The 17,117-nt window shown below is 40.9% G+C and overlaps 1 protein-coding gene across 8 annotated transcripts in view; it reads left to right on the top strand.

Annotated features, from left to right (window-relative positions):
* SMC1A (structural maintenance of chromosomes 1A) overlaps positions 1-5,878 on the top strand; it is a 47,353-nt gene extending 41,475 nt beyond the window's left edge. For 3 of the 8 annotated variants that reach the window (XR_006295709.1, XR_006295708.1, XR_006295710.1), the window contains 3 exons: positions 1,437-1,644; positions 3,485-3,581; positions 5,671-5,878. Coding sequence is in view for 5 of the 8 variants with exons in the window: in XM_043570552.1 (XP_043426487.1) it covers positions 1,437-1,649 (213 nt within the window). In the remaining 3 variants the exon portion in view is untranslated. Of the gene's footprint in view, positions 1-1,059; positions 1,680-3,484; positions 3,582-5,670 lie in introns of those variants that run through there. The other 5 variants (XM_043570556.1, XM_043570555.1, XM_043570552.1 and 2 more) reach the window with 4 other exon arrangements.
* The last annotated feature ends 11,239 nt before the right edge of the window (positions 5,879-17,117 follow it).

The raw sequence follows: 17,117 nt of genomic DNA, 5'->3' as shown, positions 1-17,117 counted from the left end.
GTTGTTCAGTTTTCTTAGTTAAGAACCCTCTGGGTTTTGCCTAATGGGTAGACACCTGGCTGCTGTGAATTGTACATAAGAGGGTGGGTTAACGGTTCGATATACAGGCTTCCAATTAATCTCCCTGTTTTCAACCCAACATCTCACTCACACTTTACATCATACCTGACATTGTTAAGACCCAAGACTCCAGGCTTCTGCAGAGAAAGATCAACTCCTTCCTCGGTGGCATCATCTCCATGCATACTCCAGGCTTTGGCTTCCTCCACCATGCTCCATCAGTTGCCATTCCTCCATTACTTTCTATCTTCCAGAAATGTGTTGAAATCTCTCTTTTGCTGATGGACCTGCTCTCATTATCTTCCTCATTGTGTTTTTATACCTTTTTAAAAAATTCCTTTACTATCATTTTAGCAAGGTCTCAGGTGGGAGTGGAGATAAACACATGGTAAGTCTGCCATCTTGACCTGGGAATCTACTAGTCTACTTACAACTGTTTGTTTTTAATTTTTCTGGTAATTATCTTAATATCTCTAAATAATATACAGGTTTTTCTATTTATCAACTTATTTATCACATTTAGGCATTATCTGTTGACTTCCTGCTATTTAAATCAGCCAACTACCCTCCTCCCATGCCCCCAATATAGCTCTATTGTTAATTATATATTCTCTATTCCTTACCTTCGTACCTTTAAATAATAGACTTATGCTGCTTTCAGTCTCTCAGCTTCTGTCATTTATACTTTTATGTTAATGAGATTAATAACATTTACATTCTGCTCTATAACCATAATTAAGTCATCCATACTTAGCTGACAGGTCACTCTAAAAGTTTAAAGTCAATAAAGTGTTTATGTTATTATAATTATGTAAATGTTGTTCCCTGAAGCTCCAATTAGTGTACTAGGATTACATTTCTTTTCTTATGCAGTTTTTTTTTCCTGGAGTTTCTAATTGCCTTTCTTTTTTCCTTGCATTGTCTGACTTTATCTCCTTCTTAAATTGTTCCAAATTCTCAAGGAAAGTATAAAATCATTTGAATCCCCTTTTTTCCCAGATACCTTCCTCCTGGGAGCCCTCCGTCTTCCTGCTCCAATTTGGACTGATTGCTCTGTAGGCCTGCAGCGCAACTGTCATCCTGGGACGTCCCTTCATTACTCTTCTGGGCTGGACCCAATCTTTCCTGGACCCCATATCTTCCTCTTTCTTAGTTTACTCCTTTGTAGTGGACTTTGTGGTTGTTTTCCAATATCCATTCCTCTCCTCCCCCATTGTATAACAACTATACAATTTTGAGTGGGATTGAACCCACTGCCAGCTCTAGGTATAGGCCTTTATTGGTAGAAACCAATCTGAGTAATCATGCCCCATTCCCACAGTGATGATTGGTTCAGAGATGATCCAGTCACACTGAAGTTTAGGACTTTTGTTCAGTTTTTGAGGGAAGAGGTGGCCTGTCTTCCCTTGGATATGAACAAAGAAGCACGTAGCCTGGTTGCTGCTGTTGGCCATCTTGTGAACATGCAGAAGGCGTACCTGAGGATGGAGCTGACAAATGGAGGAGGCAAAAGAAGCACAGAGAAATGGAACCATATTGCTGATCATACCGTGCCTAAAGTCTGCCCTGCCTACAGACATATCAGTTAAGTGACTCAATAAATTACATTTATTATTTAAGCCAGCTTGAGTCGAGTTTTATATTGCTTGCACCTGAAAGCATTCAAACTTACACTTTCTGCGGTCTTCCTTTAGAGAAGGAATGAGTATATTTTTTCGTTACATAAGGTACTAAGAGGGAAGCATTTTTGTAAGTAAGTATGGGAAGAAGGGTACATATGGATGTTGGACAACCAAAAGAGTGAACTCTAGTGGCTGCCTAGCATCTAAATCCTCATTCTGTTTGGGAGATTACTCCCCTCCTGTGAGTCTTGGTGGGAGGCAGGGCTTCACTTCCTACCATGGAAACTGAAGGAGGTCAGAAACTTCCTTTCCCTGTCCACCAGGCAGCAAGGGCTGAATACTCTGTTCATGGCCTTGAATCTAGGGCCAAAAGTACAGGGGAGAGGGGAATATGCAAAATTAACAGATGGATGATAGATTAGGGGAATATATTTGCAAGGTGTAAAACTGGCAAAAGATTAGTAACTAAAAAAAGAAGATAGTAAACCCAATAGGAAAATGGGCAGAAGATAGGAAGAGTAACTAACAAGAGAATCTTGAATTTACACAAGGGGAAACTTGAATATATTAAGACATTTTCAACTCTGCTAATAATTAGAAAAATGAGAATTAAGATAGAAATTGCTGGGGCGCCTGGGTGGCGCAGTCGGTTAAGCGTCCGACTTCAGCCAGGTCACGATCTCGTGGTCCGTGAGTTCGAGCCCCGCGTCAGGCTCTGGACTGATGGCTCAGAGCCTGGAGCCTGTTTCCGATTCTGTGTCTCCCTCTCTCTCTGCCCCTCCCCCGTTCATGCTCTGTCTCTCTCTGTCCCAAAAATAAATAAACATTGAAAAAAAAATTAAAAAAAAAATAAATTGCTACAAGAATGGCAACATGTAGAAAGTGAGGTATTGTCAGATGCTGATGAGGATGTGAGGAGAAAAGGAAAATCGTGGGTGGGAGCATAAACGGAAACAGGTATTCCAGAGACTAATTTGGCAATACTTCCCGGAGTTCAGTAGGTGTAGACCGTACAACATAGCAACTGCACTCCTGAATATATATTCCAGAGAAATAGATACCTGGGAAATTCTTCTCCAGGTCCTTAAGGAAATACAGTTGAGGTTATTTGTTCTAGCATTGTTTGTGGTGGTGAAGAATTGGGAGCAATCCAGGTGTCCATCACCATGGGACCAGATAAGCAAACTGTGGTATATTTATAGGATGCAAAATATAAAGCAATCAAAAGAAATGAGCTAAATTCACTAGAGTCGTACAGATAGATCTCCAAAGGCTAGTGTGGACTGAAAGGTGAATGAGATTTACAGCATAACACCATTTATGTAACTGTAAAACAACACTGTTTTCATGGATATGCATATACCAAAATAAACATATGGAAGATGGGTTGGAAGTGTATATACATGAAATACACTTGAGTAGCACAGTGAGGTGGGCAGTAGAATGGGAGTGGGAATGGGAATTGAAAGGGAAAAGATAATACAATGAAATAAAGCAAAAGAGGGGCCTTGGATAAACTGAGGAAAACAATACCATGGACTGAAGAGCATGAGTAACAACACAATGCCAAAGTTGACCACAAATCAATGAGAACGAACAGGAGGATGGCCAGAGTTTATGTGTGGTGGTGTGTGGTGTCAGGACAACATCCCAGGGCTCCAGCTGTGGGGATAAGCAGGACCAGTAGCAGCATTCTCACCTGGCTGCTCCCACAGTGTGGCTTTAGCTGTGGCTTCTGCCCGCGTCCCCAGATTTCTGTGAAATACCTGATAACCTTGTAATAAATCCCTTTTCTGCTTAAGTTAACTAGAATCCGTTTCTGTTACCGGCATCCAAGAATCCTGACTGAGACACCATGCATTTTGGTGGAGAACATCCTCAAGTAACTTCTTAAGAAAGGTAAAATTTGGGGTCTTTGCATATCTGAAAATGTGGCATTATTTTACCTTCATATCTGCATGATAGCTTGGCTTTAGAATTCTATGATCAAAATATTTTTTCTTCTGAATGTTGAAGGTATTGCATTTAGTGTGTAGTGTTGCTGATTAGATGTCGGGTGCTAATATGATTCTCATTCCTTTCTTGGCGACCTGTTTTCCGCACTTCAGGAAGCTTACTTTTTTTTTCTCCCTTCATGTGTTTTGAAATATGTCAGTGATGAGCACAGGAGTGTGTTCTTCTCCTGTCTGTTTTGCTGGGCATCTGGTGGCTGGGCTCTTTCAGTCTGAAGACTTGTGTTCCTCTCCTCTGAGAAATGACTGTTTTATTTCTTTGTTAATTTTCTCTCCTCTATTTTTTCTGTTCTCTCATTCTAGACCTCATATCAGTTGGGTGTTGGATCTTCTGGATGATTGTCTTAGTCTTTCATTTTATGTCATATTTTCCATGTCTTTGTTTTTTTACTCTGCAGTCTGGGACATTTTCTTGAATTTATCTTCTAGCCTACTTTTTTATTTTGGCAGTCATTTTCAATTTCTGAGCACTCTTTCTTATTCTCCAAAGGTGCCTTTTTTCATAGCATCCTTTTCTTTAATGGATGCAATATCTTCTGTGAGTGTGTGCTTAATAGAGCTTTACTGGAGTCTTGGGGATAACAGATGATAATTACCAAGCCAGGAAGGAAAATTATAAATGGATGATCAGATATTACCTCTTTGAGAGAATGCCACCCATGCCCCTCTGAATGAGGCTACATACTGGCTGTCCTTCTCCTTAGCCCCCAACACTGATACCATGTGTGGGCAAGACGATCATCCAACAACCAGATAGTGTTTGGCCGTATGCTCCCTACCAGAAGTTCAGATCTCTAGCTCTCACCTTGACATCAGAGAGACAAGGTCACTGTTCTGTTCACCACTCCCAGGCCAACATGAGGCAATTGTAATAGCAGCACATTATGTAGGGTGGATTGTTTTTTAACATTAAATAATATATATAGTGGAAACGACAATCCAGTCTAGTTCCTTTTTACAGTCTTTCCTTCAACAGGAGTCAACAGCAATCCAAGCCTGAAGATCTCTTGGTGTAGTCCAAACTGAGCATCTTCTGTGAACAAAATACGCACACACATGTCTCAGGAGCAAGTAATTTTCAGGGCCAGTCCAGTCCAAACCCATGTTTGAGATAAAAAATGAACTCAGTGGAAGCATAATGCTGTTAAAGTACACTCAAATTATGTCACTGCTCAGAACATTTAACATTTTAATCAGAGTGGATAACATTTGCTGAATGCTTACTCTGTACCTGGCACTTGAATTACCTTCATTTCATGAAGAGGGAAATTGAGGTTCCCAGGTGTCACTTGCCAGGGTCACAGAGCTAATAAATGGCAGACAGGAAATTGCACCAGGACTGTCTAACTGCAGTCAACCTCTGTAACTGCTGCACAGTGCTGTACTGGTTTCCACCAGCCATGTTACCGCTGATGGTGATAGCACAATTTTCTCTAAGATCAGGGGTGGATTCCTGAGATACCTTAGTCTAAGTAACAAGTTTGTTCTGCTAAGTTTGCTTCCAAGGTGAATTGATGTCCTTTCCTCTGGAGACAGAAAACTGCTGCCAGCTTCTATTTTTTTTCCTAATGTTTTCCTTTCACAGAAACCATAACACTTCTAAATTTTAATTTTTCATCAAAGTAACACTTGCATATACTTAAAAAAAATACAGTGGTGCTAAAGAGCTCATAAGAAAACCCAGCAATATCTGGGTTTTCTCCCACTGCAAGTCCCACTTCGTAGAGGCAACTGCATTAAATGATTTTTACCAGTCTTTGGCTGTTTCTTCTGGCATTTACCACTCCCAACCCCCGTCTCCTTTGTCATCTCCCAGTCAGAGGCTGAAGAGCCAGAGATTTTCTTAACCTCCCTTGCAGCTGGAGATGGTTATGTGTCTCAATTATGGCCATGAGAAGTTTGCTGGGGAGAGGGGGCTTCTGAAGAGGCTTTTGCTGATGCTGTCCCTTTCCTTCTTCTCTCTACCTTGACTACAGTCGTGCTGCCTAGAGCTGTGACAGCAATCTTGTGACTGTGAGGAGCTGAGCATGAGGATGAAGATACAGCACATGAAGGAAGAAACAGAGCCTGGCTCCCCGATGGCATCACTGCGCAGCTGAACCCGTGCCACACTTATGTTAATAATAAACTAACTTCCCGAAAAATAAATAAATGAATGAGTAAAGCCATAAGTGTTTAAGCTGCTGTCAGTTTGGTTTTGTGTTACTTTGTAACTGAAAGGATTTTTAACTGCAGCACCACCAGGCTCCTATACAACATGTTTATGCTACTATTTTTTTTATTGGAGTATAGTTGACATACAATATGATATTGCTACTATTTCTTAGCAATTTGAGACATTATCTCTCCACAACTCATTATAGTAGGAGAGGATTTTATCCCCCTCCACACACACATCCCTATATCCCCTCCCTTCACTCTTTACAATATGTTTACATATTTTTAAATTTTTTTAAAGTTTATTTTGAGGGAGAGAGCACGAGCAGGGGAAGGGCAGAGAGACAATCCCAAGTAGGCTCTGCCCAGTCAGCACGGAGCCAACATGGGGCTTGAACTCACAAACTGCCAGATCATGACCTGAGCAGAAACCAAGAGTCAGATACTTAATCAACTGAGCTACCCAGGTGCCCTGGCCAGTATGTTTATATCCCAATTTCTAGTAAATAAGTAGTTGCTAAAGAGCCAAGAAATGTACTATAATTACCTGGATTTATTTTCCTGTGTGTGTGTGTATGTGTGTGTGTGTCCCTGAACTTCATAATTGCTTGGTAATTTTTTTTTTTTTTGCTTGAGATAGGCACACCCTTAGTTCTTCCCGTTGGCTTCATCAGTCCATTCATAAACCAATTAGCGTGTTCTTCACATATGTTCAAACCTGTCACCCATTGATTTAAGAAGAAAACCAATGAACCTGGGTGGTTCAGTCGGTTAAGCGTTCCACTTAGGCTCAGGTCATGATCTCATGGTTCATGAGTTGGAGCCCCACGTCGGGCTCTGTGCCGACAGCTCAGAGCCTGGAGCCTGCTTCGGATTCTGTGTCTCCTTCTCTCCGCTAGTTCATTACTCCTCTCCCACTCACGCTGTGTGTGTTTCTCTCAAAAACATTGAAAAAGAAGAAGCCAATGAAAAGTTGACTGGTTGGAGGCCTGTGTAAGAGACAGAGGTTGGTCAAGTCCACTACTAAACTGTCCCTTAAGGTGACAGATGTGCCCCACACATTCTACTGGAGGACTCCTAAGTCCAGAAAGCGGAGGTTCTGCACTGGGACTGTTTGATTCAAGAAACCCTCTGTACTTCAAGTGCAGATGTTTCGCTTTTGATTTCTACCAACAAACATGGGGAAGGGCAGAGGGAGGGTGGGGGAGGCAACTGTTCCAACACATACTTTCAATTCTTCTCTCAGGGGCTCTGCATTTCCTGCCTACCATCAGGATAGCTCTTTTGTGCCAGAGTCTCACCAGGATTTTGCAGGGTAGACCAGGGCTCTCCTTTGCATGTCCCCCCTCCACATGTGGGCTGTGCCTCTACCCTTCCCTGTCCTGCTTTCTCAGGTACCACCCTTCAAGTCCCTTTCTGCTTGCCAGAAAGTTGGTGAAATCTCACTCCCATTGATGGGGCCTCCTCCAGCTTTTTTTTGGAGACGTGGGTTATACACGATCCCTTTCCTCTTATTTCATAGGGTCTCAGGAATTAGAGGAGGCAGATGTATTCCACCTTCTTGAATGGAAGTGAGAATGTGAATTTTTAGCTGCCCCAGATTATTTAGATATGTCCCCAAGTGTGTAGACCAACATTTGTGAACCACTAGCAATGCAAAAAGCCTGGGTTTGGAAATCTGATGAATTTGAGTTTGAATTCTGACTCTCTGACCTCATTACTCAAGTCACATCCATGGGCTTCAATTTTCTCCCCTACAAAATGGGAATAATAATGTCTGAAAGAGTTCTGGGAAGATTTTCTTAGCTACTGTGTGTAAAGCATCCAATATAGCCCTTAACAGACAGAAGCTGTTCAAGATAAGAGTGATCACTCCTTAATGGGAGCAAGTGATTGGAAAGATTTGAGTCAGGTTTTAGGAGAGCCTCAGACAGCAGGATGTATTCTTGTGACACTGAGGAGTCACTTGAACCTGAAGAATATGCCAGATTGTTCCCTCAGTCTGGTGTGGGGAGGAAGAAAGAAGCCCTTGGACCAGCAGCTCTTGGGTTAAAATCTTCGTCTGCATCTGAGTTATTTGTAACCCGTTGTCATGGCAACAAGTTTGGCAAGCAAGCCAGTGCTGCAAGCTCCTGACAGTAGGAAGGGGAGGGCAGTGGGAGAAGACGGAAGATATGGAAGGGGGTCGTCTGTGACCAGCGCCTCACTTTCCTCTGATTTGTCTGAAAGATTCTGATGGAGATGAGGATGAGCGTCCTCCAGGGAGAATCATTGGACATTGGAGAGTCTTCTGCTCAATCTCCTGATATTCCAGATGTGAAAATAGGCCCAGAGAGGTCCAGCGGCTGGCTCAATGCCACACAGTAAGTCAGGGATGGAAATAGGACTAGACTTTTTAAAAAGAAGACTCAGGGTCATAGAACTGAGGCATAAAAAACATGGAGAGGGCCTTTGGAAACATTTCATCCACATTTCCACCAACACACCCATGCTTTTATTGTTTTTGTTCATATGGAAGTCCTGGGACCCAGAGTGGGTGAGAACTGACTCATGGTCACACAGCAACTCAGGTGCTGATCTGAGAGGAGAACCCAGAGGCCACAGGCCTCCCAGGCCTGGGTACTACCTGGGGGAGGTGGCTGTCTTGGGTTCATGATTCAGAGAGGCTCTTCACTGCTGACTGCCAAGACACAGCCTCCCAGGGTAAGATTCATTTGACTGCCTTGGCCTCTGACCCCCTCAAATCCAAGATACATGTGTTCAGGTCACAGTTCCCCTTCCCACACACCTTCTGCAAGTATGTATTTCCCACTGCCACTGTCACTGCTGTTGCACAAATGGCAGCCCAGCCCCACCCCACCCCACCCCACCCCACCCTGAACCAAACCCACCTGCCACATGCCTCCCTGTCCAAATCACCCACAGGGCTAGGCACTTCCTGGACATTTTTTTATGTGATTAATTCCTCACAATTATTCTCTGCCTCCTAAGTTAGCAGCTGGAATTCTAGCCATATTTCTTTTTTCTTTTTCTCTTTTAAGTAGGCTCCATACCCAATGTGGGGCTTGAACTCATGACCCTGAGACTGAGTTGCATGCTCTACTGACTGAGCAAGCTAGGCACTCCCAGCAGGTGGAAATCTAAAGAACTAGAGGAAGATAAAATGACTGGCCCAAGGCCACACGGTGAGTGTGGCCTGAATCCCTCCTCGTACAAAAAGGTGTTTCTGCCCCTTCTATCCCACAGAGTTCCTCCCGCCATTATCTTTGCCTTAATCACCCCCTTGGCACTTGAACAGTATGTTTGCCCTTTGTCCTCTGCCTTACGTGCAGCCTGAACCCCCCTGCTCTCATCAGAGCCAATTCTTCACCAAGTCCAGCTGATTCTCCTTTCCGTCTCTCAAATCCACCTTTTCTCATCCTTTGCCACTGCCTTGCTTCAGGCTCAACATCCCTCATATGTGTGACCCGAAATCTATTCCCTGGCTCCCTGCTTCCAGACTGGCCATCTCCAACCTACTATTTTGCATACAAGCAGTGAGAGAGCAGTGATGCAGAAGCCAACACGTGGCTTTCTTCCTTTACACCCCCTCCACTAGCATTAAAGTTCTAGCTCCTTGTTTGGCAACTAAGGCCATCCACAGTTCTGACCCCCACCAGGCCTCTCCAGCCTCATCTCTTGCCACATTTGGCCTCACATGCTGTGTTTTGATCACTGAACTACAAGTGGTTACTACAATGTACCAAGCCCTCTCTTGTCTAGATCTCTTTCCGTGTAAGGCCTTTACACTGAATTCCCAAACCTGATGAGCTCATGTAAAGTGTGACTTCATCCAAACAGCCTACCTTGATTCTCAAGTGGGAATGGATCCTTTTCTCTGGGCTCCCACAGCCCCCAGAGCTCTCCACTGCCGGCCCCTGTGTGAAATTGATATCTAGTGCTCTCTCTCCTAGCAGATCAGAAGTTCCCTGAAGGCAGGGACTCCAGCAAAGCTCAGCCCCTGGCTGGTCCCAGAGGAAAGGTCAGAGAATATTCATTGTGTGCATTCAGGTGCATGAAAGGTTGGATGAGGAATGGAAATTGGGTTCAGCCCTGTGGTTGCACACTCTTGCCTTAAAGGGCCGGCAAGATGTCACTAGTTCCTGGCAGGTTCCTCTTGGCGCCAGGACATGGTTCTCTGAGAGGGGGTGTGGAGTGGGTCAGCTGTTGCAGGGTGAGGCCAGCCAACCAAGTCCTGAGCCTGAAGGTGAGTCATGTTGAAAGAGAAGGGATGTGAGAGGCGAGATAGAAAGTGAGGGCAGCCACTGAGGTAGATACTATTATTTTCCCTCCTCCTTATAGGTAAGGAAACTGAGGCATGAGGAGTCTTAGGTGACTTGCCAAAGCCACACAGCTAAGTATGGTCATGCTGGGACTCCAACTCTGATCAACTCTAGGTCATTATTCACCTTGTCCCCATCTCTCCCAGGATTCACTTTGGACAACAGGTTTGTAGTAGTGAATGGTGGAGTGGTGACTCCAGCCTGGGTCATAGGGAAACAATTGTCAAGGCAGAAAAGAAAGAAGAAATCATATCCTGAACACCTACAGTGACCTTAAGCTGTGGGGACACCAAGGGGGGATGGGGTGGAAGATGGAGCTTGAACATTTATTCTTCTGTTACCTACTTGGGTCTCTCTGTACATAACTTCTTAACACTTAATGCAGCCCCTTTTATGTGGAAATTATTAATATCACGATTCACCTCTGAAAATCTGAGGCCTCTAGAGAGGAAATGACTTACATAAGTTTAGTCACCTAATAAGCAGCAAGGGCAGGACTTGCGTAGATGTGTCAGGCTCCACAATGAAAGGGGACAGCAAGGCTCTGAAGCAAATTAAATCATGGCTTTGCAAGGGGCTGGGACAAGAGTAGCCACTTTGAGAGTGGCCCAGAGGACAGGAGGGACTGGTGGGGGCTATGCTTTGAAGAGGAAGTATGGAGTTTGGCTCTGGAGGGCCCAGAGCTAGAATGCCAGGCCCAGACTGGGCACTTTCTTTTAAAAAAATAATAATAATAACAAATAGGGGCTCCTGGGTGGCTCAGTTGGTCAAGCATCCAACTCTTGGTTTTGGCTCAGGTCATGAGCTCACAGTTCATGAATTCTAGCCCCACATTGGGCTCTACACAGGCAGTGAGGAACCTGCTTGGGATTCTCTCTCTCTGCCCCTCCCCTGCTCGTGCACGGTCTCTCTCTCCAAAGAAATAAACAAACTTAAAAAACATATATATTATATATAATGTATAAGATTATATCACATATATCTCTATACATATTATAATATATAATTAATGTAATAATATATATAATTACATAGAGAATATATATTTATATATAATATGTATTTGTATATCTATATATATACATAAGTCAACATTCTCTATAGAGAACATGTATAATATATATCTATATATTATATATTTATATAATAAAATATATTTATATTTTATATATACTGAAGAGAGAAAATTTTCTGATGCTAAAAGTAAAACTCTCTAAATACATTTAAATGTTTGTTCTGGGGGGGAACGGGGGTGAGAGTGGGGTGTGGGAATTCTAAAGAATAAATAAATAAAATGAACAAAGAAAGGAATCAAGAGGAGCCAAGAAAGAGCCAACGATGATAATATGCCTGATCTGAGGCCATGAGTAACCTCTCCCTCTTCCCAGAAGATCCCAAACAAAATAAACGCCCCTCCCTCCAAAAGTAATACAGGTTCATTGATGAAAATTTGGGGGAGAAAAACATCCTACTGCCCAAGCACAACCAATGTTAGCATCTTGGTGTATTTAGGCTTTACTCTAGTCCTTAAAAAATACATTTGGGATCACGCTGTATATTCAATTATATACTGCCATTTTCACATAAACATTTCCCACTAAAATTATTTAAATTTTTAATATATTTATTTAGTTTTTGAGAGAAAGGGAGATAGAGCACGAGTGGCGGAGGGGCAGAGAGAGAGGGAGACACAGAATCCGAAGCAGGCTCCAGGCTCTGAGCTGTCACCACAGAGCCCGACGTGGGGCTTGAACTCATGGACCACAAGATCATGACCTGAGCCGAAGTTGGACACTCAATTAACTGAGCCACCCAGGTGCCTCTTCCATTAAAATTATTTGTAAACATATTTAAATGGTACAAAATGTCCTATTGGGTGAATATACTTATGGAATTTCTTTCTGCATGGGTTTTGGCATTCCTTTTATTACTTTTCTTTCTTTCTTTCTTTCTTTCTTTCTTCTCTTTCTTTCTTCTTTCGAATTGTTTGGCCAGGTTTTAGGTTTGATTTCCTCTTGTGCCTTATTTTGGGAGATAGAATAAAGAGAGATTGTTGTTTGAGAGGAGTTGGGAAAAGCAGGGTAGGCTTGTTGGAAACAATTGTATTTGAGGGAAACTTTCTTAGAGTGTGTTAAACATGCACAGGATAAAATCTTGAAATGATACAACAAGGTATTCAGTGAAAAATATGTCTCTTTTTCACCCCTCACCCTTGGTTCTCTAGTCTTCTACTGAGTAATCCACAGGTAGCATTTCTTCGTGTGTCCTTTGTGTGTGGATTTTCTAAGCCTATACAAGTGTGTGTGTGTAGCTATGTTTTTATTTTTTTAAAACATTAAACAGCTTTATTGAGACTTAACTCACATACTATACAATTCACTCATTTAGAGTGTGTAATTCAATGGCTTTTACTGTATTCACAGAGTTGTGCAATCATCACCACAATAAATTTTAGAATATTTTCATTACCCAAAAAAGAAGCACCGAACTTTTTTTCTGTCACCCCAAAGCCCCCATCTCCCCATCCTTAGACAACCACCAATGTCCTTTCTGTCTCTATAGATCTGCCTATTCTGAACATTTCATATAAATTGAATCATATACTATGCAGCCTTCTCTGGATGACTTCTTTCACTTAGCATGTTTTTAAGGTTCAGCCATGTTGTAGTAGGTATCAATACTTTATTCCTTATATACTTTATTTTTAATTTTTAAAATTTTATTCTTTTAAGTAAACTCTACCCCCAATGTGGGGCTTGAACGCACAACCCTGACATCAAGAGTTGCACACTCCACCAACTGAGTCAGCCAGGTGCCCCTAAACTTTATTTATTTTTTTTTGAGAAGCTTTAGGTTTAAACAAAAACTGGGTAGAAAATATAGAGTTCTCATATACTCCCTTTCCAAAACCCCAATTTCCCCAATTATTAACGCTGTGCATTAGTGTGGTGAATTTATTACAATTGATAAACCAATAATGATACATTATTTTTCTTTTTTCAGCTTTATTGAGATATACTCGACTGATACATTAACTAAAGTCCATAGTTTACATCAGGGTTCACTCTATGTGTTGTACATTCTATGGGTTTTGACAAGTGTATAATGACATGTATCCACCATAACAATATCATACAGAGTAGTTTCACTACCTAAAAATCCTCTCTCTGCCTGTTCATCCCTTCCTCCCTCCCTGGTAACCACTGATCTTTTCACTATCCCATGGTTTTGCTTTTTTCAGTATGTCACATAGTTGGAATCATACGATGTGTGTAGTCTTTTCACATTAGCTTCCTTCACTTTGTAATATGCATTTAAGGTTCCTCTGTGTCTTTTCATGGCTTGATAGCTCACTTCTTTTTATTGCTGAATAGTATTTCATTGTCTGGATGTACCACAGCTTATTCATTCACATAATGGAGGACATTTTGGTTGCTTACAAGTTTTGGCAAATGTACATAAAGGTGCTATAAACGTTCATGTGCAGGTTTTTGTGTGGAGTTTTCAGCTCATTTGGATAAATACCAAGGAGCATGATTTTTGGATTGTATGGTAAGAATATACAAGAAACTGCCAAACTGTCTTCCAAAATGGCTGTACCAGGGTGCCTGGGTGGCTCAGTCAGTTAAGCATCCGACTCTTGATTTCAGCTCAGGTCATGATCTCATGGTTTGTGAGTTCGAACCCCAGGTTGGGCTCTGTGCTGACAGCGTGGAGCCTGCTTCAATTCTCTGTCTCTCTTTCTCTCTGCCCCTCACCTGCTTGTGCTCTCCCTCTCAAAAATAAACATTAAAAACATTAAAAAACAAAAACAAAATGACTGTAACCATTTTGTTTTCCCACCAGCAATGAATGAGAGTTATTGTTCTACCTCTTCGTTAGTGTTTAGTGTTGTCAGTATTTGGGATTTTAGCCATTCTCATAAGTATGCAGTGGTATGTCATTGTTGTTTTAACTTGCGTTTTTCTAATGACATAGATGTTGGACATCTTTTCATATGCTTATTTTCCATCTGTGTATCTTCTTTGGTGAGGTGTCTGTTCAAGCCTTTTGCCCATTTTTAAATTGGACTGCTTGTTTTCTTATTTTTGAGTTTTAAGAGTTCTTCGTATAGTCTGGATATCAATCTTTTATCAGATATGTGTTTTGCAGATATTCTTACCCATTCTGTGGCTTTTCTTTTCGTTTTCTTAACTGTGTCTTCTACCAGTACTGAAGCCCAATTTATTGATTTTTTTTTCTTTCCTGGATTGTGTTTTTGGTGTTACAGTTAGTCATTACTAAACTCCAGTTCACCTAGATTCCTGAAAGAATTTTCAGAAATCTTTTCAGGAATTTTATAGTTTTGTATTTTACACTTATGTCTGTGATCCATTTTGAGTTAATTTTTGTGAAGGGTGTAAGATCTGTGTCTGGATTAATGTTTTTTTACTTGTGGATGTCCAGTTGTTTCAGCACCATTTGTTCAAAAGACTCTCCGTTCTCCATTGAATTCCCTTTGTTCCTTTGTTAAAATATCAGTTTACTATTTGTGTGGATCAATTTCTGAAGTCTCTATTCTGTTCCACTGATCTATTTGTCCATTTTTTTACCTATATCATACCACCTCGATTACTGTAACTGGTAGTAGATCTCAAAGTCTGGTAGTGACAGTCCTCAGACTTCATTTTTCTCCTCCAATATTGAGTTGACTACTCTGAGTCTTTTGCATTTACAGATAAATTTTAGAGTCAGTTTGTCTATATCCACAAAGTAACTTGATGGGGTTTTTATTGGGACTTCACTGAATCTATAGATCAAGTTGAGAAGAACTGACATCTTGACAATATTGACTCTTCCTATCTATGTACATGGAATATTTCTCCATTTATCTTCTTTGATTTATCAGAATTTTATAGTTTTCTTTCTATAGATCTTATACATGTTTTGTTAGAGTTGTACCTATGTGTTTCATTGTTTTGGTGCTAATGCAAGTGGTATTGTGTTTTTAAATTTAAAATCCCAATTGTTCATCACTGGTATGCAGGCAAGCAATTGACTCGTGTATGTTAACCTTGTATTCTGCAATCTTGCTATAATTGTTTAATAGCTCCAATAGTTTTTTAGTTGATTATTTGGGATTTTCTACATAGACAATTATGTCATCTGTGAACAAAGTCCAGTTTTATTTCTTCCTTCCAAATCTGCATACATTTTATTTCCTTTTCTTGTGTTATTGCATTAGCTAGGTCTTCCAGTACAATACTGAATAGGAGTGATAAGAGCAGACATCCTTGCCCTGTTCCTGATCTTAGTGGGGAAGCATCTAGTTTCTTACCATTAAGTATGATACTAGTTCTAGGTTTTTTGTAGATGTTCTTTAACTGTATTTTTTAATTAGGAAATTTTCTCTTGAATTTTTATTTAGACAATTTCGGATTTACAGAAAAGTTCCAAGAATAGTACAAAGAACTGCTATATACTCTTCACCCAGATTCTTCAAATGTTAGCATTTTACCACATTTGTTTATCCTACTCTATTTTTCCCTCTGTCTCATGTATATATTTCTATATTTCTTATACATATATTTCTTTTTTTCTCCTGAACTAATTGATAATCAGTTGCAGACATGGTACCTCTTTACCCATAAATACTTCAATGATTTTTTTTTTACATTTATTTATTTTTGAGAAACAGAGACAAAGCGTGAGCGGGGGAGGGGCAGAGAGAGAAGGAGATACAGAATCTGAAGCAGGCTCCAGGCTCTGAGCAAGCGGTCAGCACAGAGCCTGACACGGCGCTTGAACCCACGAACTGTGAGATCATGACCTGAGCCGAAGTCGGACGCTCAACCGACTGAGCCACCCAGGCACCCCCAATGTGTTTTTCTTAAAGCAAAGAATTATCTTACATAAACACAGAGCAATTATCAGGAAATTCACATTGGTACAATACTATTATAAATGTAATTTACAGAACTTATTTGAATGGACCAGTTTCCTCAATAATGTCCTTTATAGCAAAAGAAACTCTTAATCATGTGCAGTCATCATTCTCTTTAGTCCCCTTTGATAGGCAAGAGTTAAGTCTTCCTTTGTGTCTTCTGACACTGACATTTTTGAAGAGTGCAGTCTAATTATTTTTACTATCCCTTAATTTGGGTTTGTCTTATGTTTCCTCATGATGAAATTCATGTTACACATTTTGGTAGGAATATCACAGAAGTAATGCTGTGTCCTTTTCTGTGCATCATATCAGAAGGCACATAATGACTATTTGTGTTTCTCCATTGTAAAGTTACTGTTTTTCCCTTTGTAATTAATGAGTATTTTGTGGAGAGCTACATTGAGATTATGTAAATATCCTGTTCTCCTCAAACTTGCACCCACAAGTTTTCATGTTCACTGATGATTCTCAAGGTTGTTAAATGGTGATTTTCAAATGCCTTCATTCTTTTACATGGATTAGTTGGCTCTTCACTATAAGAGAGAGTTTTCCCTTCTTCTACATGTATTTGTATATGTTTCCATCTTTCTTTGAGCACTTCCTTGTTTTCTGACATCACAAGATGCCCAAGGGCCATCTTGTACTTTCCCTTCCCCAGCCTTGGAATCAGCCATTTTTTTTTAAAGAATCCTAGTTCTTTTTTGTTGAGAATGGCATTAGTAAGCAAACTTTGGGTGCTAAGTATTATAGCCATACTTTCAGAATTTTGATTTTGTATTTGAGGGAAAAGAAAGCTGAAGCCACAACATTGACAACCAAATGCTCTTTTCTGGGACTGTTGGAAGATGGACAATGTCTGCCTATAGAAGTTGTTGGGTATTGGTGTCTTTTGAAAGCACATTGTACCTTGGGTTGTAGTACCACAGAGATTCATGGGAAGGAGCAAAACCAAAGATGAGTAGCAATGAGAGTGGCCTGGAAAAGTTGAAAGAATAATACCTAATAGCTTCCATTTAGT

This window comes from Prionailurus bengalensis, chromosome X, assembly GCF_016509475.1.
Source record: "Prionailurus bengalensis isolate Pbe53 chromosome X, Fcat_Pben_1.1_paternal_pri, whole genome shotgun sequence".
Classification (NCBI taxonomy): Eukaryota; Metazoa; Chordata; class Mammalia; order Carnivora; family Felidae; genus Prionailurus; species Prionailurus bengalensis.
The sequence above is the reverse complement of the archived record's forward strand: the minus strand, read 5'-3'. Positions and strand labels throughout refer to the sequence as shown.